This window comes from Caretta caretta, chromosome 17 (genome assembly GCF_965140235.1).
Source record: "Caretta caretta isolate rCarCar2 chromosome 17, rCarCar1.hap1, whole genome shotgun sequence".
Taxonomy (NCBI): domain Eukaryota; kingdom Metazoa; phylum Chordata; order Testudines; family Cheloniidae; genus Caretta; species Caretta caretta.
The window spans coordinates 999,569-1,026,264 of record NC_134222.1 but is presented as its reverse complement, the minus strand read 5'-3'; the positions used below and the strand labels follow the sequence as shown (position 1 = coordinate 1,026,264).

The 26,696-nt window shown below is 65.3% G+C and overlaps 3 protein-coding genes across 7 annotated transcripts in view; 1 reads left to right on the top strand and 2 right to left on the bottom strand.

Annotated features, from left to right (window-relative positions):
- The window catches only part of SMG6 (SMG6 nonsense mediated mRNA decay factor), a 167,180-nt gene extending 157,761 nt beyond the window's left edge, over positions 1-9,419 (top strand). For all 3 annotated transcript variants that reach the window (XM_048824299.2, XM_048824297.2, XM_048824298.2), the window contains exons 17-19: positions 2,019-2,230; positions 2,563-2,644; positions 5,031-9,419. In XM_048824299.2, coding sequence (XP_048680256.1) covers positions 2,019-2,230; positions 2,563-2,644; positions 5,031-5,161 — 425 coding nt within the window. In that variant the 3' untranslated portion in view covers positions 5,162-9,419. The remainder of the gene's footprint in view (positions 1-2,018; positions 2,231-2,562; positions 2,645-5,030) is intronic.
- An 821-nt stretch (positions 9,420-10,240) lies between these two features.
- On the bottom strand, positions 10,241-17,819 carry LOC142068358 (hypermethylated in cancer 1 protein-like). 2 transcript variants are annotated; one of them, XM_075120738.1, is made up of 2 exons: positions 17,619-17,819; positions 10,241-15,185 (listed from the first exon to the last, which is right to left on the bottom strand). In XM_075120738.1, the coding sequence occupies exons 1-2, from the start codon at positions 17,668-17,670 to the stop codon at positions 13,270-13,272; spliced, it is 1,968 nt and encodes a 655-aa protein (XP_074976839.1). In that variant the 5' UTR covers positions 17,671-17,819; the 3' UTR covers positions 10,241-13,269. The 2 variants fall into 2 exon arrangements, with proteins under 2 accessions (XP_074976839.1, XP_074976840.1); XM_075120739.1 differs by lacking the exon at positions 17,619-17,819 and adding an exon at positions 15,719-16,030.
- A 1,723-nt stretch (positions 17,820-19,542) lies between these two features.
- LOC125624033 (hypermethylated in cancer 1 protein) lies at positions 19,543-26,305 on the bottom strand. 2 transcript variants are annotated; one of them, XM_048824305.2, is made up of 2 exons: positions 26,105-26,305; positions 19,543-23,671 (listed from the first exon to the last, which is right to left on the bottom strand). In XM_048824305.2, the coding sequence occupies exons 1-2, from the start codon at positions 26,154-26,156 to the stop codon at positions 21,750-21,752; spliced, it is 1,974 nt and encodes a 657-aa protein (XP_048680262.2). In that variant the 5' UTR covers positions 26,157-26,305; the 3' UTR covers positions 19,543-21,749. The 2 variants fall into 2 exon arrangements, with proteins under 2 accessions (XP_048680262.2, XP_048680263.2); XM_048824306.2 differs by lacking the exon at positions 26,105-26,305 and adding an exon at positions 24,205-26,086.
- Between the last annotated feature and the right edge of the window lie 391 nt (positions 26,306-26,696).

The following is a 26,696-nucleotide window of genomic DNA, read 5'->3' as shown; positions in this document are numbered from 1 at the left end:
GTTGGTTTCTCCCACACACACAAAGCCCTGTGAATTAATTATAAAATCTGTCCCCTGGGGTCAGTGTGAACCCTTGGCTGAGGGAGCTGAGCTGGCCCCCAGGTGCGGGAGCGGGAAGCACAGCATTCCCCTAACAGCAGAGGTGCTCAGCACAGTGTCCCGTTCTCGGATTGCAGGCTGCACAGAACCCTGCGCCCCCGGGATGCAGCAAGGGGTTAAGTGTGCAGCTTTCCATTTGCTTTGTTTCTCTTGCTCTTTAACCTGCTCCTTGCTCCTTGAGCCTGACCTGCCATAGAGAAGACAGGCCTGGTGCAGAAGCACAAACAAGCCTCCCCTTTGAAGCCTGTTTGGTTTGGAAGCAGGAAAGCGGATTTTGGGATGGAATACCAGCTTTTCCTGTTTGATGTTCCGTTTTTGCACCACTTCCCTCGCCCCCACCCCCCTCCGAATCCAGCCGTGCAGTGTGTGGAAATGGCAACAGTGGATCTCTGGAGTCAGGAATGAGTGAGGAGCGAAGCAGTTCTATGGAGCTTTCATCTGAATACCCAGACAATGAGTGCCAGCCTCCCTCTAGAACAGAGGGATCACACAGGCTCCCTGTGCAGTGATTCACAGCACTGGGGAGAGGCCTCAGACCCCGAACGCTCTCCCCAAGCCCCCAAGGAATGCATATTTCCCACTTGATCTCAGGGCTTTGGCTTGGAGCTTGGAAAGAATCTTCAGAAATTAAGCCATGTCTGAAAGCCAGACTGCGCCCGGAGGCTCACTCACTCCCTCCCGTGCACAGGGCCGCTCACACGTGTGCACAGAGAGTGATCACCCACTTGCCCATGCCCACTCTCTCTTACACACGGGCTGTTTCTGCCGGATGGAAGTGCCTCCTGGGGTGTCTCTTATCGGGAGAAGCAGTGGGCCAGGGTCTCCCAGCACTTTCTGTCCGACAGCCCCTGTGGGCATTGCTGCGGTCTCTCGTGCTGGCAAGAGAAGCCCCCGCTCTGCCCTCAGGTGCTAGAGAGGCTGAGGTTTTCCTGTCCCTTGGCACCAGTACAGAAGGCTCTAGGACTTAATCCTCAGCCAGGCAAAATGAACAGCAGGCCTGGGAGTCAGCCTGATCTGGGGTGAGGCTTTGCGTGTCAGGAGGGCCACATGGTGTCTGCCTCCCTGTGTCAGTCACAGGGCAGCAGAGAGGAGCCTCTGTCCCACAGGCTGGGCAGGAGGGGTCTCGCTTCTCCCTACTCCAACCAGCCCTGCAGGGGGTTGGGGATTCCACACCCCACTTGGCACTCTGGGGCTGTGTGCGTCGTCCCGCCTAGGGGACCAGAGCCAATTGGCAATCTCACCTCCCACCCTGAGCCGGAGACAGTGGCTGCCATGGGGCTTGTTGCAGGGGAGACAGCAGGGCCAGGAGTTCTGCAGGCTTCAGTGAAGGCGCTGCAGGATGCGCACTGCCCACATGTGCAGCACTTAGCCAGGTGCATTCCTCAGCACCATCAGTGATTAGCTGCTGTAGCCAGGAGGTGGAGATGGGACTGGATGGCTCAGCATCGTCCTCCAGCCTGCCCTGCCCAGGGTCTGGCCTCCCCACAGACTCTCTCCCCTCCCATCCCTCAGCCGTGGGACAGTTCAGTGAGCTCTGAGTAAAACATCTGGCCCATCGTGAGTGGGTGACAGTAGTGCCTGGAGAAGCCCCAGGGTCCAGCCTCATTGTGCAGGGTGCTGTGCCCCTGCCCTGAAAATCGTATAGTCCAAATAGGCAAGACAGAGCCAGGGGGAGAGAAAAGCAAAAGCATTCTCCCCATTTTATGGGTGGGCAATTGAGGCCCAGGGATTAAGTGACTTTCCCAGGGTCACTTGCAGAGTCTGTGGCAGAGCCAGGAATTGAACCTGCATCTCCTGAGTCTCAGTCCAGTGCCCTATCCATAAGGCCCTTTGGCAGGTCTGTGCCAGGCTTTGGCTGCAGTTCCCAAGAGCATCCTGCTGCATCCTAACCCAGCTTCCTCTTCCCTTTTGTTTCCAAGTGATCAATGAGCTGGATGGCCTGGCCAAGGGCCCAGAGCTGGAGCATCGGGCCGGGAGCCATGCCCGCCTGCTGCAGGAGAAAGCCAGGAGATCCATTGAGTTCCTGGAGGAGCGCTTTGAGAATCGCGACAACTGCATGAGGGCTCTGACTAGCCGAGGCAACGAGCTCGAGTCCATCTCCTTCCGCAGCGAAGACACCACCGGCCAGCAGGTAAAGGGAGGCACGGCCCAAGGAGGACACTGCTCGGAGGAAGCTTGCAGCATGGGCAGTCCTGTGTCTGCAGTGGTGATGGGGTGCTGGAGCTGGGCAGCTCTTCCATGCATGTGGGCAGAGTGCATCCCAGGGCTGGAGGGCAGCTCTCCCTCACCCAGGAGCATAGGGGGAGGAACCCTCTTTTCGCTGGGTCTTCACATCTCCAGCCATGCTGGTGGGAGAGGAAGGCCGCTCCCCACCACAAGCTGGATGTGCTTGGAGCTGCCCAGCAGTGGGGATCATAGTTCAGTAGTTCTCTTTCCTGACATGAGTCATGTCCTTCTTTCCAGGGCAACAACGACGACCTGATTCTGTCCTGCTGTCTCCATTACTGCAATGACAAGGCCAAGGACTTCATGCCCGCCAACAAAGGTGAAAGCACAGGGTCAGGGCCACTCACACGCTGTGCCCAGACAGCTGAGAGAGAGACCTGGGCCCCACATGCCAGGCACGGACTGTGCCGGGCACCCAAGAAGGCAGAGAGTTTATCCGTCCGGTCCTTCTGGCTTCCCCTCCCCTCACATGGTGCTGTGTGCACCCTCTGTACAAAAGTCCAGTGTCCCTTGGCACATGCCCAAACCTGGAGCCTTAATGCCACAGGAGCAGCCTGTCCTCCATCCTCCTGGGAGTAGTATTCTGCTCATTGTTTAGTCTATTGCCAGAGGCCTTGCGCAGGATCAGGGTGCCATGTGCTGGTGCTGATCAAACACGGCCTCTGCTTTGGCCAGCTGACAGTCTAAGGGCTGCTCCACACTACGGTAGGTTGGCTTAACTACATCGCTAAGGGCTGGGGAAAATTTCACTCCCTGTGCAATATAATTAAGCTGACCTAAGCCCCATGTACACAGCACTGGGTTAACAGAAGAATTCTTCTATCAGCCTCGCTACCGCCTATCGGAGAGGTGGAGTGTCTGCAGTGATGGAAGAACCCCTTCCATCTCCGGGGTTAGTGTCTACACACAAGTGCTACCGCCGCATTGCTAGGGTAGCTATTCCCTAGGAAGTGGCACCTGGTGCGTATCCCAGGGCTGTCCCTGCCCTAGTCAGGTGGGGCTCTTCCCTTGGCACAGCAATGCCCTCCCCTCCGTTTGCCCACTTGGCGTCTGGCACCATGTTTTAAAATCAGACAATCCCGGAGCTGCTTGCAGGGGCTGCTGGGATGGGAATTACATCAGCAGCTGCCCAAGAAATCAACGCACATTTGTCAGTGCAAATTCTTAGCAGCTTAACTTGTCAGATTCACAGAGAAACCGTCACCAAATGTTTATGCGTAAGTGATACTGAATTTTAAAATCATGTGGATTATGGTGGATGGGGCCTGACAAGCTGACAGCCTCTGGTTTGTAACAAGGAGCCACGTCACCAGGCTCAGAACAGAGGATGTTTATTGTTACACATTTCTCAGTGTCCGTACAAAACCTCCTGATCCTGCTGCCAACGGATCCCTGGGGCCCTCCCTCCCCCAACGCATCAGGTCCCAGGACACCCTCCTATGAGCCTCTTCCCCCACACCTCCCGAATGCATCAGGTCCCAGGACACCCTCCTATGAGTCTGCCCCCTCACCAACTCATCAGGTCCCAGGAACCCTCCCATGGGCCCACCCCTTACAACACAGCAGGTCCCTAGACACCCTCCCTTGGGCCTGCCCCTCCCAGTGCAGCAGATCCTGGGCCCATGGTGGGCTTCCATGGACTCTTTTTTTTCCCCTCCAAGCCCTGGTTTGGAGGTACTGTGTTTCCAGTGCTCATAGGAGCGGTGCTCTGGTCACAGGATCCAGCTGCTCACATGCACCCTGTTCACTTCTCCTGCTCCACGGTCATGTAAGCAGAGCTCCCACAGCCCCAGTCCAGCATGATGTGTGCAGGGCAGTTCATCTGTCTGGTGGGCGAGACCATTTCAGTTATTTCTCAGGGCTCAGCTCTTTCTGTCTAACCCAGCAAAGCCCTAATGCTTGTGGCTCTTCAAAGGCAAAATGGCTCTCAGAATAAGGTTTGGTTTTAAAGACCTTACAACGACCACCAGCGTCCTGCTGGAACATACATCAAAGGCCGTATTCCTGCCTGCTCTGTGCTTTCTGCTTTACACACAACCCCAGCCTGGGGCAGAGCAGGGCCCTCTCCAGGGTGTGTGTGGGACGGATGTGCATGCTGGGGGGATACATACAGGGGTCAGATCTAATCTGGGATAGGGACCAGCATGCCTTCTGTGCCTTGCCCTAGGGCTGTCTCTGATTGGCTTCAGGGGTCAGTATGCAGAAGTCATGAGGCTCCATCAGAAATGATCTGCTCATGAGCTGGACAGCTGAACCACACCCCACAGGGGTCAGGAAGGGTCATGCCCTGTCCAGGGCACCTGCAAGGCATGGGGACACCTTGCTGTTTGCCTTCAGTACATAATGCTTCATACCCCAGGTAGAATATGCTCCCCAGATACCAAACAGCACCACAGGGACTGTGCCCAGGGCAGAGCATGTGTCTGCAGCTGGCAGGGCTTAAGGAAGCCCTGGGCCAGGCATATGGGCAGCATGAAGGAAGGAACCAAGTTGAGTGGGAGAAGCAGCCCGAGCAGAAAGAAGTAAAGAGCAGGCCAGGGCAGCTGTGGGAGGAGCTGAGGGCAGCATTAGGTGGAGCAGAGCCGGGTGGCTACACGGCCCACATCTGCTGACAACAGAGTTCAGGTGGCTGGCAGGGCCTGGTTATCTCCCCCCTCCGGACAGGAGCTACCCTAAGCACACGTCCTCTCTGCTGATTGTTTCAGATGATCCAATCCGTCTGCTCAGAGAGGTGGTGCTGCTCACAGATGATCGGAACCTGCGTGTCAAGGCACTGACCCGGAACGTGCCCGTGCGAGACATTCCCACCTTCCTGAAGTGGGCCCAGGAGGGCTGAGCAGGTGTGACTGAGGAGGAGATGTCCCCGCGTGAGTGACGCGGCATGTTGCTGGTGGGAGAATGGCTTTTGAGGCAGCCCTGCGCCACCACCACTGCCTCCCGACCCATCAATGAACAATAAACTCCCCATCTTCAAACCCACCCGCGAATGGCCGTGCTGCAAAGGGAAGGTCACTGCTGTGGATGGGTCATGTGGAGGCTAGGACTCTGCGGGTTGCCATGGTCTTTGGGAAGAGTGGGGCGGCAGAGCAGGAGGGCACTGGTCCCTGGGGAAACTTTGGGCTAGCCCCATTGCCAGTCTCAGCCTCTTGCTCGTCAGCGTCCTTGATTGGAGAGAGCTCCAGTTGGAGGTCAGTGTTCTCCTTGGACTTGTGCTCTGAATGGGCCAGAGAGCCTGGGGAATGGGAACCTCCTGTCTGTTAACTGGCTACGGAAAGGGGGAGGGACCTGGCATTGTGGCAATTCCTGCCAGCAGTTTCCAGAGGGGCTTGTGTTCCTGCTGGAGCCCTGGCTGCGCCCCCTGAGACACTGTGAATGTGGAGGTCAGGGTCTGTCCTGCTCTCTCTGGCCATTTCGCTCACACCTTGGCTGCTCCTCTCCGCCTGTCTCAATTCCTTCATCTGTCCACTTCTGTGGCAGCTCATGTTAGTGCCCCTGATTTGACCACTGCTGCAGCTGGGCCAGCACATCAGCCCCGTCACTTCCCAACAGCGGAGCCTGGCTGGATGTAATGTATATTGGCTCCTTTTCCCCTTCTGAAGATGCTCTGGTCCCCTCTCCAGCGGGAGCAGCAGGTTCTGCTCTGAGAACATCACCTCAAGCTTTGGGGTGGCCTATTGCTCAGGTTCCAGCGCTACTTTCACGCGAAGGAAAAGCATTAAATACCCAGGCAGCATTGTTCCATGCTTGCTTCTGTCCCTCTGCCCCATCTACTCCTGAGCCCCCTGCTCTGCCCCACACACCTTCTGCCCCATCTATTCCTGAGCCCCCTGCTCTGCCCCACACACCTTCTGCCCCATATACCTCCTGAGCCCCTTGCTCTGCCCCCTGCCCCACATACCCTCTGCCCCATATACCTCCTGAGCCCCTTGCTCTGCCCCCTGCCCCACACACCCTCTGCCCCATATACCTCCTGAGCCCCTTGCTCTGCCCCCTGCCCCACATACCCTCTGCCCCATATACCTCCTGAGCCCCTTGCTCTGCCCCCTGCCCCACACACCCTCTGCCTCATATACCTCCTGAGCCCCCTGCTCTGCCCCACACACCTTCTGCCCCATATACCTCCTGAGCCCCTTGCTCTGCCCCCTGCCCCACACACCCTCTGCCCCATATACCTCCTGAGCCCCTTGCTCTGCCTCCTGCCCCACACACCCTCTGCCTCATATACCTCCTGAGCCCCCTGCTCTGCCCCACACACCTTCTACTCCATATACCTCCTGAGCCCCTTGCTCTGCCCCCTGCCCCACATACCCTCTGCCCCATATACCTCCTGAGCCCCTTGCTCTGCCCCCTGCCCCACACACCCTCTGCCTCATATACCTCCTGAGCCCCCTGCTCTGCCCCACACACCTTCTGCCCCATATACCTCCTGAGCCCCCTGCTCTGCCCCACACACCCTCTGCCCCATATACCTCCTGAGCCCCTTGCTCTGCCCCCTGCCCCACACACCCTCTGCCTCATATACCTCCTGAGCCCCCTGCTCTGCCCCACACACCTTCTGCCCCATATACCTCCTGAGCCCCTTGCTCTGCCCCCTGCCCCACACACCCTCTGCCCCATATACCTCCTGAGCCCCTTGCTCTGCCTCCTGCCCCACACACCCTCTGCCTCATATACCTCCTGAGCCCCCTGCTCTGCCCCACACACCTTCTACTCCATATACCTCCTGAGCCCCTTGCTCTGCCCCCTGCCCCACATACCCTCTGCCCCATATACCTCCTGAGCCCCTTGCTCTGCCCCCTGCCCCACACACCCTCTGCCTCATATACCTCCTGAGCCCCCTGCTCTGCCCCACACACCTTCTGCCCCATATACCTCCTGAGCCCCCTGCTCTGCCCCACACACCCTCTGCCCCATATACCTCCTGAGCCCCTTGCTCTGCCCCCTGCCCCACACACCCTCTGCCTCATATACCTCCTGAGCCCCCTGCTCTGCTCCCCCATACCAGATACACACCCTTAGATCCTGCCCCACACACTCCCTGCCTCTTGTCATGCTTGTAACCTGCCCTTAAGGCTTTGACATTACAATAAAACTCTCCATTGAGTCACCCTGAGATCACAACAGGCCATGCTTTGGGGTCCTGAGGGAGCTCTCGGATGCTCACTTTCCCAGGGGCTGTCATACGGGGCCAGAGAGACCCAGGAGAAGGTGAATTATTCCTGTGGCCAGAGGGCAGAAGCAGCTGGGCTGGGCAACAGTTAAGACCCTGACACTGAACTGCCAATGGTTGCTGCTTGAGCAGCTTTGCGCGGCCTAATTGCTCCTTCAGCATGGAGGGGAGCCCTTGAGCTGACCCCATTGCCCTGTCATCTGCCTCATTGAGCCTTGTCAGACAGCATCCTCTCCAGAGTGGAAAGGGTCCCACAGTACCTGGCACTGGTGCCGGTTTCTGGTGCTGCTGGGCAAGTGCAGACCAGAGAGGCCCACGCAGCTGTGGCTGAGCTCTGTCTCCTCCATGGAGCCAGCCCTCCTAGTCTGAGACCGAGCCCTAGTGGGGCAGCCCAGGGGGCAGAGGCTGAGGGAGCTGTAGTCACCTCCAAGCTCCCGCAGCTAGGCCAGGTCTCTGCAGAACAGCCTCCGGAGCTCTGTGGCCAGGCAGGTACCCAGCACCTTAAGGAAGGTGCAATGTTGCCCTCTCTAGGGACTTAGCTGTACTCCCAGGCCTTCCCCACACAGGGCCAGCATCTCTGCAGGAGCCCAGGGTGCGAAGGGCCCTGTGGGAGGAGTGGATGGAGGCTGGAGAGGGAGGCAGCAGGACCGAAGCCAGCTGTTGGTTTTTGCCAGTGAGGCTGCTCCTGGCTGCTCAGCCTGATGGGGGAGGGGGACAGTGCTCTCTCAGGCCTCTCTTAGGAGAGAGGGAGGCAGCTGCTTCACTGGCAGACCGGGGGCGGGGGGTGTTCTCTCGCCACCAGCAGCTCATCCACCCCTTCCCCAGGGGCTGCCTCACCTGGGACCTTGGTATGGCACAGAGGTGGGGCTCAGGGCTGAGCCCCCAGCCCTGCTGTGCAGATTACAGATGCTGGGGTAGCCTGAGTCCTGCGTGCTCACCAACCAGTGCTAGCCAGGTGCTTTGCAAAGGGCCTCACAATCTCACTACAGACCCTGACTTCCTGTCACAGCTCTCTCCGCGGGTGGCTAGGTGACGGAAGGAGGCACCTGGGCACCTGGCTGGGTGACGAGCCCGTGGACCGAGGTGGGGCTGCGGAGCAGGTCTGTGGCACGCAGAGCAGTAAGGCCGGTACCGTCCCCGCTTCAGCTGCCGGGGAGGTCTCCAGGCCAGCGCATGGCGCTAAAGGAACTCAAGCTGGAGCCACTGCTGTCTGCTTCTGGACACCCAGCCCAGGACCTTAGGACTCACCGTACCCAGCCAAGGAGCCGCCTGCGGATGCTGCTGGTGTGATCTGTGCAAGGAGCTGGGCGGGCTGGGCTTCGCTCTAAGCGACGTTTGCCCATTTGCTTTTCCCCAAACCGGGCTGTGTTGGAAACGTTTGTTCTGACGACCTGCTGAACTCTGCCATTGAACAGCCCCTGCTGAGCCAGCGTCAGGAGAGAACTGGCCAGCCGACAGCCCGGGAAAGCTTTTCAGTGAAAGGGACAGTCAGCTCCAGCCCGGACACGCCATGCCCACCCCTGCACCCCATTGATGGAAGGACTTGCCCCCATCATCTCCCCTGATCACTGCTGGCACCCACTGCTGCTTCTCAGAGATGTGACCCCGGACTGCAGGAACTGCTCTGGGACATGACTGGGTTGAGTGCTGGCAGCATGATCCACCGTGGGCATGTGAATGAGCAGCCTGGTGCAAGGACACGCTAATGACAGTTCGGAGGGAGCTCCTGCTTCCCCCAGGGCTGCTGGCTGCTCCCTCTGGCCGGGTGCTGGCTTTGCTCCATCCCTGCCCTTTGGCTCCCCTGTGACTCTCTTGTCCTTTGCTTCACCTGGTGCCCCACAGGGCCTGGCCAGGCCTCAGGGGTGATGGCCATGAGTTGTGTCGCTTTGTTAAGATGTTTTCTTAATAAGTTTTTCCTACCAAATGCTCCTCTGGGCTGCCTCTGTCTGTTCTGTTCCCAGCGGAGGTGGGAATTGGGACTCATGGGCCTGCAGCCCGAGCTGGGCCCGGCAGCAGCTCCAGCCCCGGGAAAGGCTGCCGAGTTTGGGGGCGGAATGGAACCTGGCCCCCCTTTCCCAACCAGGGCAGAAGGCTCCCTAGAGACCCAGAAGGACTTTTGCCATTGACTTCAAAGAGGTCAGCATGGGCCCATGGTGCCCAGCCAGCCTGCCCTCCTGCACAGCCCTGGGCAGAGCATCTGCCCCGGCGCCCTGCGGCCAGTCCAGAATTTCTGCTTGCACCACAGCGGCTCCACAGTGGTGAATTGTCCATTATCCCCCCTCACCCACCTTGTTCTCCCTGCTGGGGGAGTCTGTCAGCCCTCCCAGTACTGGTTTTCCCCAGGGGGGGAGCCTATCATCCACCCCGAGCTGTTCTCCCTGCGGGGGGAGCCTGTCTCCCCCAGACCCAGTGCTGGACTGCAGCAGAAACACCCACCACAGCCCTGGCTTCGCCTCCGAGGGCTGCCCTTTCCAGCAGCACCTCTGCCCCAAGGGACCCTCACTGGTGCCCCAGGATGTGCCTGGAGTCAGGGGGAAAACTGCATTACAGCCTCTCCCCCAGGCCACACACCTTAAAGAAGCCACTAGCCCCAGAGCTGGGCTTTGGAGCCACATCCCTCATCATCCTCTGCCCTCCCCAAGCTGGGCTAGTACCTGACTGCCCACTCCCATGTCTGACCCTAAGGAGCGGAGTTTGCCAGGGCAGAGGCTGGGCCCATCCAGACCAAAAGAAGGAGCCGGGACCTCAGGTTTAATGTCACTTTATTGCTCATTTGGTTTTGAGTATAGAAAAGGACGGGACAAAATGCCCGTGTACAAATCAGAAGAATATACAAACCGGGAGGGGGCAGGGAGACCTGGATCCACGCACTGGATACGCCCCCTCCCCCTGCGTTTTGGTCGCAGCTTCTGCAGCGTTGTCCCTAATGGCTGCAAGGCTAAGGGCAGCCCGTGTTGGGCTCTGGCCTGGGATTCCTGGCCCTAGCCAAGCCTGTAGTTGCCTGGGGAGCCCGTTTGGTGCCCAAGTTCCTGTGCAGCTGGAAAGGGGAGGCAGGGTCGGTGCCCTGAGTCACTGCCAGCCAGAGGCCCCTGAGCTGGGGGCACGGACATTTGGCACTGGGAGCATTTGCACCCAAGCCCCCTTGGAGGAGCAGCCGGTCAGGCTAAAGGCACAGTTGGTTGGAGGCCAGGAGCAGTCACCGTGGGGCGGCCCCCTCGGCCTCGTGTGCAAAGGAGAAAAGACAAAGGCAGGGAAAAGAGCTTCACATTATCCTGCAGGCCAGACGGGAGTGGGATGGGACCCGGGGGTGGGATGGGACCCAGGCCTGGGTCACTCACGGCAGGGCTCTCCCCAGCCCCTACGGCTTTGGTGGCTCTGCCTGGACAGAGCAAGGAAGGCCCCAGGCAGGGCTCTGGGCTTGGGAGCACCTGGATCTTGTGCCCCATTAACCCAGGAGTGCGGGGAGGATCTGCCTCCTCAGTGCAGCTGGCCCGGCCCGAGGGTCAAGCTCAGGGTGCTATCATGGGGGACGGGGGGAGGCGCCTGCATGCAGCCCTGCAACACCTGTCTCCATTGGCCAGCAGGGCAGAGACCTAACCGCTCCCCCCACCACCACCCCGTGTCATTGGCCCCTACACTGCCCACCATGGGCTTCAGCATAAAGCTCTCAGCACCACCCTGGCCGGGGCATGGCAGAGCCCTGCTGCCCAGGGGTGCCCAGCAAGGCAGGAGACTGAGCCATTTTGTCTTTGTCACAAGCTCCTGGCCCCGGACTGAGCCTCCAGGGAGCAGAGGAGAGGGGGCCTCCCACCAGAGCTGCTGGGAGATGAGTTGGGTCGTCTTCCCAGGGTCACAGCCCTTTGGTACAAGGAGCACAGTGAGGGGAGAGCAGCCTGGCCCCCTTCCCCACACTGACAGCCTGGCGTCACTCCCCTGCCTGCATGCTCTGGGCACCAGCCCTGGGAGGGGGCAGCTCTCCCCCTGCAGCCTAGTAAGGGAGGAGAGGAGCCCACCCCTGGGAAAGCCCAAGCAGGGTTTTAACAAACTACTCCCATGGCCTCATGCTTCCAGCCCACCTCCTAGCAGAGACCCCCAGAGAAACAGCAGCATTCACACCCCCAGCATCATGGTTCCCACCTGTGATCCCAGAGAGTAGAGACTGGGGGTGGGGGGGGAGGGATGCATCCCAGGGGCTCAGTCTATGGACAACCGGGCCCCAGATCCATGCGCCCGGGGAAGGGGGGGGACTCTGGAATCGCCCAGGGCAGGAATTCTCCTCTGAGGCAGCTGGGCCTGGCCAGGGTCAGGCAGGACACTGGGACATCCCTGAGTACAGCGAGGGTGCAGGGACTGGGTCTCCTCCTCCGGTGGTTGCTTTGGTTTCTGCTCAGCTAGTTGGGGCCCAGGAGGGTCTTTGGGAGCCAGGCCCAGCAGCAGGAGCTTTGGGCTAGGAGGGCTCAGAGGTGGGCGGGGGAGATGGGTCATTCTCCCACCCCATCCCCCAGCCAGGCCCCGCTGCAGTCAGAGCTGGGAGAAGAGCTGCCCCAGCCACCAGGGCTCTGCAGCAAGAGGCACATGCCAGGCCCAGGCTCTGGGCAGGGTTTGCGGGGCCAGAGCGTAGAGATGCCTGCGGAGGCCTTGGTAGATCAAACCCTTCGGCTGCTCCCATTCCACCCAGCAGGGATCCAGCCACTGGACAAAGCTGCACTCACGGGCAGCTCCCGCTGAAATGCCACTGCTCCACAAGGAGGGCAGCGCCCAGCTGCTGGGACAAGGCCACTCTGGGTAAGATCCTTTCCTGAACCCCGCCCCCAGACAGGCTCCCTTCCCTGCAGCAGGCACTGACCCTGCCCAGTGGGCCAGCCCTGGATGATTGAGGGGCCCGTGTGCCTTTGCATCTCGAGCCAGAGTTCGGGCTGGTGAGCAAAGCCGGGGGGTCCCAGCTGAAGGCAGCTGCGGAAGCCGCTGTTCACTGAGGCGCAAAGCGGAGCTGCAGCAAATGTCTGTGTCCCTCACAGAGCCCCTGACTCCTCCGGGCCTGGCCTCACTGGGAAGCTGGGCTCCAAGGGGACCTGAGCAGAGGCACCCTAGGACTGGGGGCAGGCGCAGGCCAGGAAGATTTATGCAGTGGGCACAGAGCTGGGTTATTGTGCTCGTACTGGGCCCGTCTGCAGCAAGGAGGGTGTGGGGGGGACAGCCATGGCCCCGTCCCAGCGGGGGAAGCGACTGGCTCCTGAGGTAGGAGGCAGGTTCACATTTTCCTTAATGGAAAAGTCCTTGTGCAGGGAGGCACCAGGCGCTGCTGGGCACTTGGTGGCTGTCCAGGTAAGGCAGGGGCACGGTACCGGCTGCGTCGTATCTGGGCACTGCTCCTGGCAGCCCTCCAGGGAGCTGCTACCACAGGACGCAGGAAGGGATGGATGTTGTGGGCCAGTAAGTAGGGTTGATCACTATCCCACCCCATCACCCCACTCTTTGCACCAATCCATCGCCCAGCTGTAAACACAGCCCCAACCCTGCAGCATGTTCCCCCCAGCGCCACTCGTGGGGGACCCTCTGTGTGAGGCTTTGCCTCCCCCCGCTCTTTGGTGGGTCTGGTCTGTCCCCATGAGGCGGGGCGAGGCAGATCTCCATCACTGCACATTTTCAGGGAAAAGTTCCCACTCCCCAAATGCTACTGAGAGTCCATCTGGGGAGGGAACCACGGGCTCTGGGAGACTCTGTGGCCACATGGCTTCTTTGGCTCTAGCTGCCGTGGGTCTTGGGCCGCCCCATTAGGTGGGCGAATAGCGCTCTATGGTCCGGTCACTGTGCAGCAGGGGGCCTGGACCCAGCATCTCGGCCGCCTTCTCCTGGCTCAGCCCCAGGTGCTCGGCTGTGAATCGGGCCAGCGGGTACAGGCTCTCCAGGCCCTTGGGGTCGCTGAGGAAGTGCGAGGTGTGCGAGAGCAGCTCCGCCGCCTTCTCCTGCTTGAGGCCCAGCTGGTCGGCCGTGAGCCGTGCCATGGCGAAGACGCTCTCAGGGAAGTCCAGCTTGGACTTGCCGTCGGGCCCGGCCGCGTGCATCTTCATGTGGCTGATGAGGTTGCGCTGCTGGGCGAACTTGCCGCCGCAGACCTGGCACTCGTAGGGCTTCTCGCCCGAGTGGATGCGCATGTGCTCGGTGAGCCGGTACTGCCGGGTGAAGCGCATGCCGCAGGCGTCGCAGGCGAAGGGCTTGAGGCCCAGGTGGCTGCGCATGTGCCGGGTCATGGTGCCGCGCTGCGTGAACTTCTTGCCGCAGATGGTGCAGGGGTAGGGCCGCGTGAGCCAGTGCGTCTTCTCGTGCTGCCGCAGCGTGGCCGGGTCCTTGTAGGCCTTGTCGCAGGAGGAGCAGCGGTAGGGCCGGATGATGTCGCCCAGGCTCTGGCCGCCCTTGTCCAGGAAGGGGCCGGCCTGCTCCGAGGCCGCCTTGTGGTACAGCTCCTCCTCGGTGTGGGCCTCCACGTGGGCATTGAGCTGCTCCGAGCTGGGGAAGCCCTTGCCACAGGGGATGCACACGTACAGGTTGTCCCCCAGGCTCTCGGGCTCGTAGGCCAGGTGGTTGCAGTAGGGGCCCAGGGTGCCCCCGGGAGATGGGCCCTCGCTGCTGCCCGTGTCCTCGCTGGTGCTGTTGTCGTTCTCCAGCTCGTTGCTCTCGATGCTGGGGTAGCGGGACTGCAGGGGTGACTCGGCCTTCTCCTCCCGCTCAGGCTCCTTCTCCGCCTCGCACTCCTCCAGGTAGCTGCCCATTCGCTCGTGCTTCATCCAGCGGTACAGGAAGTCGTGGCCCTCGGCCCGGGCAGGGGGCTCGACACAGGGCGGGCTGCCACGGAAGCGCTCTGCGGGGTGGATCACGCCTTCGCCCACCTGGGGGGGGTCTTTGTAGGCGGAGCCGTGGCTGGCCAGCAGAGAAGCGCTGCCCGGCGGGCTGTCGTGCCCGGGGGCCAGCAAGGGCTCCCTGCTGTCCCCGGGGTGGAGTCTGTCTGTGGGCAGCAGCTGGGAGGAAGGGCTGGTGGGGCTCTTTTTGGAGAGGTCCAGGCCGCAGGGCGGAGAGCAGTGCCTCTCGGGTGGGCACAGGCCCGGCTGGTGCAGGGCGGGGCCCTGGGCGGTGGAGGCGTAGAGCTCCCCACACTGGGTGCTGAGTGGGTTGAGGGGCTCGCCAGGCTGCACGTCCACAGGCCGGGGGGCACCCGCGTAGCAGGCCTGGATGACAGGGGCGGCCCGCAGCCCCCTGGCCACCTTGCTGTAGGGGCTGTAGCTGCCTCGCAGGTGACAGTACTTGCCAGACCGCTTCAGCTTCTTCTTGCACAGAGCCACCAGGGCCGGCACCTGCAGGTAGCTAGCGGCCGCCAGCACGGCCCCCAGGCCCGGCTCGCCCGGCTCGCACTCGCCCAGCCGGCCGGTGTAGATGAAGTCCAGCACCAGGCGGAAGACGCCCGGGCTCACCATCTCGTGGTCCAGGTTGAGCAGGTTGTCGTGCACCACCAGCGACTTCAGGTAGACGCTGCTGGCCGCCAGGATGTTCTTGTGCGCGCGGAACAGCGCGTTCTGCACCACGATGATCACGTCGCACAGGAAGCCCTTGGCCCGCTGCGTGTTGAGCTGCAGGAGCAGCTGCCTCGAGTGGCTCGGCACCTCCATGGCCTCCAGCGCGGGGCTGCCCCCGCCACCTGCAAGAGACACACGGTGAGGGGCTGGCGGCCGGCCCGGCCCGGCCCGGCCCGGCGCAGCGCAGCCGCGGCCTAATGGAGGCAAAACATCCCCGCCCCGCTGCCCGCTGCGCAAGGGCTGAGGAATGCTGCGGCGGGCGCTGCCGGGGAGGGAGCGGGGCGCCGCCGTCCGACCTGCCGCCCCCTCCCCGGCGCGCAGCGCCCGCTTCGCAGCCCCCCGGGGGAGCCCCGAGCTGGGCAGCGGGGAGCGCGGGCCCCACGCGCCCCGTGCCCCCAGGGCCCAGCGAGGGGCCGGCTCCCAGCGCCAGGCCCCCCGCCGGCCGGCCGCCCCTGCTAGCGCCCGGCCCGACGCGCCCTTGGCGGGCTCCCGCCGGCTGCTGCGCTGGGGGGTCTCGGCTTTGGGCTGCGGGCCGGGGCCGTTGCGCGCCCGGAGCTGCGCCACTTCGACGGGGCGAGGGCGCCGCGCCCCCGGCCGCAGCGGGAAGGGGAAGCCCCAGCCCCGGGCTGCTGAGCGGCCCGGGCCCAGCCGCTACCTGGGGAGGAGAGGGCGAGTCCTGCCGGGGAGCCGGGGCTGCGCCGCCTCGTCTGCGCACTGGCTGCTGCGCTGCCTTGTGCCACCCCTTATATCGGGGCTTCTCTGCGCGGCCGGGCGGGGGAGGGGGGAAGCCCCTGCAGGCGCTGGGGGAAGGTGACATCACTCCCGCCGCTGCCAGCGCCGCCTGCGAGCCCCAGCCCCACCTGAGCGGGGGGCGGAGGGGCCAGGCCACCTGCCGCTCCCCGGCCGGGCCCCCTCTGCCCCCTTCCTGCCTTACACGCACCCGCTGACCTGGAGCGGCCCCTTCCCAGCGCCCGCCCGCCCGCAGCCCGGGGGAACACCTGCTCCAGTTCTGACCCCAAACCCGACGAGCGGGGCCCGGCCTCCAGGGCCAGCCCCGTGGGCCAGGGGTGCTGGGGGGGTCAGGAGCCCCTCGCCTTCCTGCCCCGCTTTCTCCCGCCTCCCTGGTGCGCCCCAATTCGAGCCGCCAGCGGCGATTTTGGCACCAGGAGGCCCAAAACCCAGCGAAGGAGCCGGGTCGGGCTTCCCCGAAGCGCCCCAGCTCGGGCTGGCTTGCTGGGGAGAACAGGCGCCCCCAGGGGAGCGAGGCCCCTTTCCCCGGGCCCAGGCCGGGACAGGCCGCGCTGCGCGGGGGGCACTCCGGAGAGCCAGAGGAAGGCGCTGCTGGCCTGGGAGCGGGATGGCCGGGGCCCTACACCCGGGCTGGGCCGGGCCCGGGCCGCAGCGAGCTGGGCCCCGGCTGGCGCAGCTGCTGTGGCGGGGAGAGCGAGGCGGCGGAGCTGTGGGTGCGCCAGGGCCAACTGGACTCGGGCAGTGCGAGCCCGAGGGCGGGGAAGGGCCGGGCTGGAGCCGGGACCCGCCGGGACAGCCAAACTTCGCCATTTTACAGCATCTTTGGGCAGAGGCGCTGGAACAACGTTGAACGGGGCGCTGAGAGCCATTATACCCTGAGCAGGATGGAAACCGCTCCCCCAGCAGCCCTAGTTCCAGCACCTCTGTCTCTGGGGCGGGAGCGGGGCCTGGGGGCGAGGAAAAGGGGCTGGACGAGAGAGACCTGCCTCGGGGCGAGTCCCCGCCCGCAGGGAGCCCCGGCCCGACTCAGCCCCGGCGGGACCCGCACTCTGCCCGCGGGGATCGGTCCCTTCCTGCAGCCCCGCCTGGGGAAGACCCAGCCGAGTTGGAGTCGCCAGCGGGACTCCCGTCCATGGGATTGTCTGGGAGCCGCGAGCACCGAGGGCAGGGCCTGGCGCCCACCTGGGGCGAGGACCCCTGGGAGCCCCTGCCGGCTCTGGGGGCAGAGACACGCAGGGGGCCTAGCGCTGGCTCCCCGGGTCCTGGCCCTCACATCTCCCATCCCGGGATCCGGCTGCGGCCCCTGCAGGGCGCTGGAACAGCGTGTCTAGCGCGGGTGCTGAGAGCCAGGGAACCAAACGCTAACCCTGGGTATGATGGAGCCACTTCAAGCCGTGGGGGTGGGAGCGCCCCCCGCACCGGAGTTCCAGCAGCTCCGGCCGTTCTGCCACCCCCCCTCCAGCAGAGACCGACCCCTTCCTCCTCTGGTCTCTGAGCCTGGCGCCCCGCGAGCGGCCCCGGCCCCAAGGCTGCGCTCGCCCTCCTGCAAAGCGCCCGCTGCCTCGGGCTGCGGCTCAACCCCCCAGGGCGCCGCCTGCCCGGCTTTCTGCGTTCGCGTCCCGGGAGGGACCCAGCCGTGCCCCCGCGCAGCCCCTTCCCCGGTTCTGTGCTGTATTCCAGGATGGCTGGGGGGGGCCCCGGCCAGGTGTGCGGCCGCCCGGCGTCGGGAGCCCGCCCTGCTCCCAGGGGCGCGGGCAGAAGCCCCTGGCACAGGCGCCCTCCCGCCCCGTCCTGTCCCGCCGTACCTGGGGGCTCCGTCGCTTCCGCCAGCCAGCCGAGGTCTCTGCGGACTCTCATATCCCCGCAGCAGCAGCCTCAGCCCCTGGGTCCCCGCCGTGCGCTCCCCGCCGCCAGCCGGCGCCTCCGGCCCATGCCAGCTCTACGGACTCTGCTGCCAAGGCGCTGCCTCCCTCGGCGGTCGCTGCGCCCTGCGTGCCAGGCCCGGCGGCCGCTCCGGGGCGCAGCATGTGCCGCCGGCGCACGGCTCGGCGCAAAGGTAAAGCCCGGGCTGCGAACTCCCCCTGACCCCGGCCTGAACTCCGCTCCGCGCCAGCGCCTGTTAAAGGGACAGCAGCTGACTGCCTCCTCCCCTCGGCTCCCCGGGCGGGGCCGGGCCGGGCCGGGCGAGCGGGCCCCGGCAGCAGGGGGAGGAGCGGGGCCCTGGACGGCTCCCCACGGAGCTGGCCCGGGGACCCCTGCCTGCGGCGGGAAGGAAAAGCCCCGCTTGTCTCCGGGACCGGCCTGCCCGGATCCGGCTTCCTACGCGTCTGCCCGGCGCGGGGAATTTAACCGCTTCGTCCGCCGGCGGGTGGGGGTGGCCCCGGGGCGCTGGGCTGGGAGGGGCCCGTTGGGAAGGTGAAAGTATCAGCTCCGGGTCCGCGCACGGCTCCCCGGCGGCCCCTTCCCCTCCAGCTCCGACTGCCGCAGAGGGAGAGCGCGCCAGCGAGCCCTGGAGCCCGGACGCCTGGGTGAGTCTATCGGGGCCGGGAGCGGCGGGTTCCCCCTGATTTCCTGCTGCCGCCGCGGGGCACTTCCAGCTGCGGAGAAACTCTGCGCTACCCCCCAGGGGATGGGCCGGAAGGGCGAGGGGGAGCGAGTCCCGTGGGGGGACGGAGGCGGGGCTCCCCCTTTGGTCTGAGATCTGGGGGTCCCACTTCCCCCAGGGCTGCTGGCTGCTCCCTCTGGCCGGGTGCTGGCTTTGCTCCATCCCTGTCCTTTGGCTCCCCTGTGACTCTCTTGTCCTTTGCTTCACCTGGTGCCCACAGGGCCTGGCCAGGCCTCAGGGGTGATGGCCATGAGTTGTGTCGCTTTGTTAAGATGTTTTCTTAATAAGTTTTTCCTACCAAATGCTCCTCTGGGCTGCCTCTGTCTGTTCTGTTCCCAGCGGAGGTGGGAATTGGGACTCATGGGCCTGCAGCCCGAGCTGGGCCCGGCAGCAGCTCCAGACCCGGGAAAAGCTGCCGAGTTTGGGGGCGGAATGGAACCTGGCCCCCCTTTCCCAACCAGGGCAGAAGGCTCCCTAGAGACCCAGAAGGACTTTTGCCATTGACTTCAAAGAGGTCAGCAAGGGCCCATGGTGCCCAGCCAGCCTGCCCTCCTGCACAGCCCTGGGCAGAGCATCTGCCCCGGCGCCCTGCGGCCAGTCCAGAATTTCTGCTTGCACCACAGCGGCTCCACAGTGGTGAATTGTCCATTATCCCCCCTCACCCACCTTGTTCTCCCTGCTGGGGGAGTCTGTCAGCCCTCCCAGTACTGGTTTTCCCCAGGGGGGGAGCCTATCATCCACCCCGAGCTGTTCTCCCTGCGGGGGGAGCCTGTCTCCCCCAGACCCAGTGCTGGACTGCAGCAGAAACACCCACCACAGCCCTGGCTTCGCCTCCGAGGGCTGCCCTTTCCAGCAGCACCTCTGCCCCAAGGGACCCTCACTGGTGCCCCAGGATGTGCCTGGAGTCAGGGGGAAAACTGCATTACAGCCTCTCCCCCAACGCCGCACACCTTAAAGAAGCCACTAGCCCCAGAGCTGGGCTTTGGAGCCACATCCCTCATCATCCTCTGCCCTCCCCAAGCTGGGCTAGTACCTGACTGCCCACTCCCATGTCTGACCCTAAGGAGCGGAGTTTGCCAGGGCAGAGGCTGGGCCCATCCAGACCAAAAGAAGGAGCCGGGACCTCAGGTTTAATGTCACTTTATTGCTCATTTGGTTTTGAGTATAGAAAAGGACGGGACAAAATGCCCGTGTACAAATCAGAAGAATATACAAACCGGGAGGGGGCAGGGAGACCTGGATCCACGCACTGGATACGCCCCCTCCCTCTGCGTTTTGGTCGCAGCTTCTGCAGCGTTGTCCCTGATGGCTGCAAGGCTAAGGGCAGCCCGTGTTGGGCTCTGGCCTGGGATTCCTGGCCCTAGCCAAGCCTGTAGTTGCCTGGGGAGCCCGTTTGGTGCCCAAGTTCCTGTGCAGCTGGAAAGGGGAGGCAGGGTCGGTGCCCTGAGTCACTGCCAGCCAGAGGCCCCTGAGCTGGGGGCACGGACATTTGGCACTGGGAGCATTTGCACCCAAGCCCCCTTGGAGGAGCAGCCGGTCAGGCTAAAGGCACAGTTGGTTGGAGGCCAGGAGCAGTCACCGTGGGGCGGCCCCCTCGGCCTCGTGTGCAAAGGAGAAAAGACAAAGGCAGGGAAAAGAGCTTCACATTATCCTGCAGGCCAGACGGGAGTGGGATGGGACCCGGGGGTGGGATGGGACCCAGGCCTGGGTCACTCACGGCAGGGCTCTCCCCAGCCCCTACGGCTTTGGTGGCTCTGCCTGGACAGAGCAAGGAAGGCCCCAGGCAGGGCTCTGGGCTTGGGAGCACCTGGATCTTGTGCCCCATTAACCCAGGAGTGCGGGGAGGATCTGCCTCCTCAGTGCAGCTGGCCCGGCCCGAGGGTCAAGCTCAGGGTGCTATCATGGGGGACGGGGGGGAGGCGCCTGCATGCAGCCCTGCAACACCTGTCTCCATTGGCCAGCAGGGCAGAGACCTAACCGCTCCCCCACCACCCCGTTTCATTGGCCCTTACACTGCCCACCATGGGCTTCAGCATAAAGCTCTCAGCCCCACCCTGGCCTGGGCATGGCAGAGCCCTGCTGCCCAGGGGTGCCCAGCAAGGCAGGAGACTGAGCTATTTTGTCTTTGTCACAAGCTCCTGGCCCCGGACTGAGCCTCCAGGGAGCAGAGGAGAGGGGGCCTCCCACCAGAGCTGCTGGGAGATGAGTTGGGTCGTCTTCCCAGGGTCACAGCCCTTTGGTACAAGGAGCACAGTGAGGGGAGAGCAGCCTGGCCCCCTGCCCCACACTGACAGCCTGGCGTCACTCCCCTGCCTGCATGCTCTGGGCACCAGCCCTGGGAGGGGGCAGCTCTCCCCCTGCAGCCTAGTAAGGGAGGAGAGGAGCCCACCCCTGGGAAAGCCCAAGCAGGGTTTTAACAAACTACTCCCATGGCCTCATGCTTCCAGCCCACCTCCTAGCAGAGACCCCCAGAGAAACAGCAGCATTCACACCCCCAGCATCATGGTTCCCACCTGTGATCCCAGAGAGTAGAGACTGGGGGTGGGGTGGGGAGGGATGCATCCCAGGGGCTCAGTCTATGGACAGCCGGGCCCCAGATCCATGCGCCCGGGGAAGGGGGGGGGGGAACTCTGGAATCGCCCAGGGCAGGAATTCTCCTCTGAGGCAGCTGGGCCTGGCCAGGGTCAGGCAGGACACTGGGACATCCCTGAGTACAGCGAGGGTGCAGGGACTGGGTCTCCTCCTCCTCCTCCGGTGGTTGCTTTGGTTTCTGCTCAGCTAGTTGGGGCCCAGGAGGGTCTTTGGGAGCCAGGCCCAGCAGCAGGAGCTTTGGGCTAGGAGGGCTCAGAGGTGGGCGGGGGAGATGGGTCATTCTCCCACCCCATCCCCCAGCCAGGCCCCGCTGCAGTCAGAGCTGGGAGAAGAGCTGCCCCAGCCACCAGGGCTCTGCAGCAAGAGGCACATGCCAGGCCCAGGCTCTGGGCAGGGTTTGCGGGGCCAGAGCGTAGAGATGCCTGCGGAGGCCTTGGTAGATCAAACCCTTCAGCTGCTCCCAATACACCAGGTTGAGACTGAGCAGCTGGAGAGAGCTGCTGCCCGATGCCGTATGCCAGGGGCTCACCCCACCCCCTGTTCTGGCCTTTCCCCATTGGATGGGGGCTGGAAGAAGAATTCAGCCACTGCACATTTGCAGGGAGAAAAGTTCCCACTCCCCAAATGCTACTGAGAGTCGATCTGGAGAGGGGGCTGTGGGCACTAGGAGACCCTGCGGCCATGCGGCCTTTTTGGCTGTGGCAGGAGTGGGCAGCCCCGGGGTGCCAGGGATGCTCTGTTAGGTGGGTGAATAGCACTCTATGCTCCGGCCACCTTCGCTGTGCAGGTGTGAGGCTGGACCCAGCATCTCGGCCGCCTTCTCCTGGCTCAGCCCCAGGTGCTCGGCTGTGAATCGGGCCAGCGGGTACAGGCTCTCCAGGCCCTTGGGGTCGCTGAGGAAGTGCGAGGTGTGCGAGAGCAGCTCCGCCGCCTTCTCCTGCTTGAGGCCCAGCTGGTCGGCCGTGAGCCGTGCCATGGCGAAGACGCTCTCAGGGAAGTCCAGCTTGGACTTGCCGTCGGGCCCGGCCGCGTGCATCTTCATGTGGCTGATGAGGTTGCGCTGCTGGGCGAACTTGCCGCCGCAGACCTGGCACTCGTAGGGCTTCTCGCCCGAGTGGATGCGCATGTGCTCGGTGAGCCGGTACTGCCGGGTGAAGCGCATGCCGCAGGCGTCGCAGGCGAAGGGCTTGAGGCCCAGGTGGCTGCGCATGTGCCGGGTCATGGTGCCGCGCTGCGTGAACTTCTTGCCGCAGATGGTGCAGGGGTAGGGCCGCGTGAGCCAGTGCGTCTTCTCGTGCTGCCGCAGCGTGGCCGGGTCCTTGTAGGCCTTGTCGCAGGAGGAGCAGCGGTAGGGCCGGATGATGTCGCCCAGGCTCTGGCCGCCCTTGTCCAGGAAGGGGCCGGCCTGCTCCGAGGCCGCCTTGTGGTACAGCTCCTCCTCGGTGTGGGCCTCCACGTGGGCATTGAGCTGCTCCGAGCTGGGGAAGCCCTTGCCGCAGGGGATGCACACGTACAGGTTGTCCCCCAGGCTCTCGGGCTCGTAGGCCAGGTGGTTGCAGTAGGGGCCCAGGGTGCCCCCGGGAGATGGGCCCTCGCTGCTGCCCGTGTCCTCGCTGGTGCTGTTGTCGTTCTCCAGCTCGTTGCTCTCGATGCTGGGGTAGCGGGACTGCAGGGGTGACTCGGCCTTCTCCTCCCGCTCAGGCTCCTTCTCCGCCTCGCACTCCTCCAGGTAGCTGCCCATTCGCTCGTGCTTCATCCAGCGGTACAGGAAGTCGTGGCCCTCGGCCCGGGCAGGGGGCTCGACACAGGGCGGGCTGCCACGGAAGCGCTCTGCGGGGTGGATCACGCCTTCGCCCACCTGGGGGGGGTCTTTGTAGGCGGAGCCGTGGCTGGCCAGCAGAGAAGCGCTGCCCGGCGGGCTGTCGTGCCCGGGGGCCAGCAAGGGCTCCCTGCTGTCCCCGGGGTGGAGTCTGTCTGTGGGCAGCAGCTGGGAGGAAGGGCTGGTGGGGCTCTTTTTGGAGAGGTCCAGGCCGCAGGGCGGAGAGCAGTGCCTCTCGGGTGGGCACAGGCCCGGCTGGTGCAGGGCGGGGCCCTGGGCGGTGGAGGCGTAGAGCTCCCCACACTGGGTGCTGAGTGGGTTGAGGGGCTCGCCAGGCTGCACGTCCACAGGCCGGGGGGCACCCGCGTAGCAGGCCTGGATGACAGGGGCGGCCCGCAGCCCCCTGGCCACCTTGCTGTAGGGGCTGTAGCTGCCTCGCAGGTGACAGTACTTGCCAGACCGCTTCAGCTTCTTCTTGCACAGAGCCACCAGGGCCGGCACCTGCAGGTAGCTAGCGGCCGCCAGCACGGCCCCCAGGCCCGGCTCGCCCGGCTCGCACTCGCCCAGCCGGCCGGTGTAGATGAAGTCCAGCACCAGGCGGAAGACGCCCGGGCTCACCATCTCGTGGTCCAGGTTGAGCAGGTTGTCGTGCACCACCAGCGACTTCAGGTAGACGCTGCTGGCCGCCAGGATGTTCTTGTGCGCGCGGAACAGCGCGTTCTGCACCACGATGATCACGTCGCACAGGAAGCCCTTGGCCCGCTGCGTGTTGAGCTGCAGGAGCAGCTGCCTCGAGTGGCTCGGCACCTCCATGGCCTCCAGCGCGGGGCTGCCCCCGCCACCTGCAAGAGACACACGGTGAGGGGCTGGCGGCCGGCCCGGCCCGGCCCGGCCCGGCGCAGCGCAGCCGCGGCCTAATGGAGGCAAAACATCCCCGCCCCGCTGCCCGCTGCGCAAGGGCTGAGGAATGCTGCGGCGGGCGCTGCCGGGGAGGGAGCGGGGCGCCGCCGTCCGACCTGCCGCCCCCTCCCCGGCGCGCAGCGCCCGCTTCGCAGCCCCCCGGGGGAGCCCCGAGCTGGGCAGCGGGGAGCGCGGGCCCCACGCGCCCCGTGCCCCCAGGGCCCAGCGAGGGGCCGGCTCCCAGCGCCAGGCCCCCCGCCGGCCGGCCGCCCCTGCTAGCGCCCGGCCCGACGCGCCCTTGGCGGGCTCCCGCCGGCTGCTGCGCTGGGGGGTCTCGGCTTTGGGCTGCGGGCCGGGGCCGTTGCGCGCCCGGAGCTGCGCCACTTCGACGGGGCGAGGGCGCCGCGCCCCCGGCCGCAGCGGGAAGGGGAAGCCCCAGCCCCGGGCTGCTGAGCGGCCCGGGCCCAGCCGCTACCTGGGGAGGAGAGGGCGAGTCCTGCCGGGGAGCCGGGGCTGCGCCGCCTCGTCTGCGCACTGGCTGCTGCGCTGCCTTGTGCCACCCCTTATATCGGGGCTTCTCTGCGCGGCCGGGCGGGGGAGGGGGGAAGCCCCTGCAGGCGCTGGGGGAAGGTGACATCACTCCCGCCGCTGCCAGCGCCGCCTGCGAGCCCCAGCCCCACCTGAGCGGGGGGCGGAGGGGCCAGGCCACCTGCCGCTCCCCGGCCGGGCCCCCTCTGCCCCCTTCCTGCCTTACACGCACCCGCTGACCTGGAGCGGCCCCTTCCCAGCGCCCGCCCGCCCGCAGCCCGGGGGAACACCCGCTCCAGTTCTGACCCCAAACCCGACGAGCGGGGCCCGGCCTCCAGGGCCAGCCCCGTGGGCCAGGGGTGCTGGGGGGGTCAGGAGCCCCTCGCCTTCCTGCCCCGCTTTCTCCCGCCTCCCTGGTGCGCCCCAATTCGAGCCGCCAGCGGCGATTTTGGCACCAGGAGGCCCAAAACCCAGCGAAGGAGCCGGGTCGGGCTTCCCCGAAGCGCCCCAGCTCGGGCTGGCTTGCTGGGGAGAACAGGCGCCCCCAGGGGAGCGAGGCCCCTTTCCCCGGGCCCAGGCCGGGACAGGCCGCGCTGCGCGGGGGGCACTCCGGAGAGCCAGAGGAAGGCGCTGCTGGCCTGGGAGCGGGATGGCCGGGGCCCTACACCCGGGCTGGGCCGGGCCCGGGCCGCAGCGAGCTGGGCCCCGGCTGGCGCAGCTGCTGTGGCGGGGAGAGCGAGGCGGCGGAGCTGTGGGTGCGCCAGGGCCAACTGGACTCGGGCAGTGCGAGCCCGAGGGCGGGGAAGGGCCGGGCTGGAGCCGGGACCCGCCGGGACAGCCAAACTTCGCCATTTTACAGCATCTTTGGGCAGAGGCGCTGGAACAACGTTGAACGGGGCGCTGAGAGCCATTATACCCTGAGCAGGATGGAAACCGCTCCCCCAGCAGCCCTAGTTCCAGCACCTCTGTCTCTGGGGCGGGAGCGGGGCCTGGGGGCGAGGAAAAGGGGCTGGACGAGAGAGACCTGCCTCGGGGCGAGTCCCCGCCCGCAGGGAGCCCCGGCCCGACTCAGCCCCGGCGGGACCCGCACTCTGCCCGCGGGGATCGGTCCCTTCCTGCAGCCCCGCCTGGGGAAGACCCAGCCGAGTTGGAGTCGCCAGCGGGACTCCCGTCCATGGGATTGTCTGGGAGCCGCGAGCACCGAGGGCAGGGCCTGGCGCCCACCTGGGGCGAGGACCCCTGGGAGCCCCTGCCGGCTCTGGGGGCAGAGACACGCAGGGGGCCTAGCGCTGGCTCCCCGGGTCCTGGCCCTCACATCTCCCATCCCGGGATCCGGCTGCGGCCCCTGCAGGGCGCTGGAACAGCGTGTCTAGCGCGGGTGCTGAGAGCCAGGGAACCAAACGCTAACCCTGGGTATGATGGAGCCACTTCAAGCCGTGGGGGTGGGAGCGCCCCCCGCACCGGAGTTCCAGCAGCTCCGGCCGTTCTGCCACCCCCCCTCCAGCAGAGACCGACCCCTTCCTCCTCTGGTCTCTGAGCCTGGCGCCCCGCGAGCGGCCCCGGCCCCAAGGCTGCGCTCGCCCTCCTGCAAAGCGCCCGCTGCCTCGGGCTGCGGCTCAACCCCCCAGGGCGCCGCCTGCCCGGCTTTCTGCGTTCGCGTCCCGGGAGGGACCCAGCCGTGCCCCCGCGCAGCCCCTTCCCCGGTTCTGTGCTGTATTCCAGGATGGCTGGGGGGGGCCCCGGCCAGGTGTGCGGCCGCCCGGCGTCGGGAGCCCGCCCTGCTCCCAGGGGCGCGGGCAGAAGCCCCTGGCACAGGCGCCCTCCCGCCCCGTCCTGTCCCGCCGTACCTGGGGGCTCCGTCGCTTCCGCCAGCCAGCCGAGGTCTCTGCGGACTCTCATATCCCCGCAGCAGCAGCCTCAGCCCCTGGGTCCCCGCCGTGCGCTCCCCGCCGCCAGCCGGCGCCTCCGGCCCATGCCAGCTCTACGGACTCTGCTGCCAAGGCGCTGCCTCCCTCGGCGGTCGCTGCGCCCTGCGTGCCAGGCCCGGCGGCCGCTCCGGGGCGCAGCATGTGCCGCCGGCGCACGGCTCGGCGCAAAGGTAAAGCCCGGGCTGCGAACTCCCCCTGACCCCGGCCTGAACTCCGCTCCGCGCCAGCGCCTGTTAAAGGGACAGCAGCTGACTGCCTCCTCCCCTCGGCTCCCCGGGCGGGGCCGGGCCGGGCCGGGCGAGCGGGCCCCGGCAGCAGGGGGAGGAGCGGGGCCCTGGACGGCTCCCCACGGAGCTGGCCCGGGGACCCCTGCCTGCGGCGGGAAGGAAAAGCCCCGCTTGTCTCCGGGACCGGCCTGCCCGGATCCGGCTTCCTACGCGTCTGCCCGGCGCGGGGAATTTAACCGCTTCGTCCGCCGGCGGGTGGGGGTGGCCCCGGGGCGCTGGGCTGG

What these genes read in the sequence shown, in the direction of transcription:
- LOC142068358 (XM_075120738.1), bottom strand. Translation starts at nt 17,670, where the DNA reads ATGAGAGTCCGCAGAGACCTCGGCTGGCTGGCGGAAGCGACGGAGCCC. An exon ending in GGAAGCGACGGAGCCCCCAG is followed by an intron (nt 15,186 to 17,618) that starts GTACGGCGGGAC and finishes TGTCTCTTGCAG; the next exon opens with GTGGCGGGGGCAGCCCCGCG.
- LOC125624033 (XM_048824305.2), bottom strand. Translation starts at nt 26,156, where the DNA reads ATGAGAGTCCGCAGAGACCTCGGCTGGCTGGCGGAAGCGACGGAGCCC. An exon ending in GGAAGCGACGGAGCCCCCAG is followed by an intron (nt 23,672 to 26,104) that starts GTACGGCGGGAC and finishes TGTCTCTTGCAG; the next exon opens with GTGGCGGGGGCAGCCCCGCG.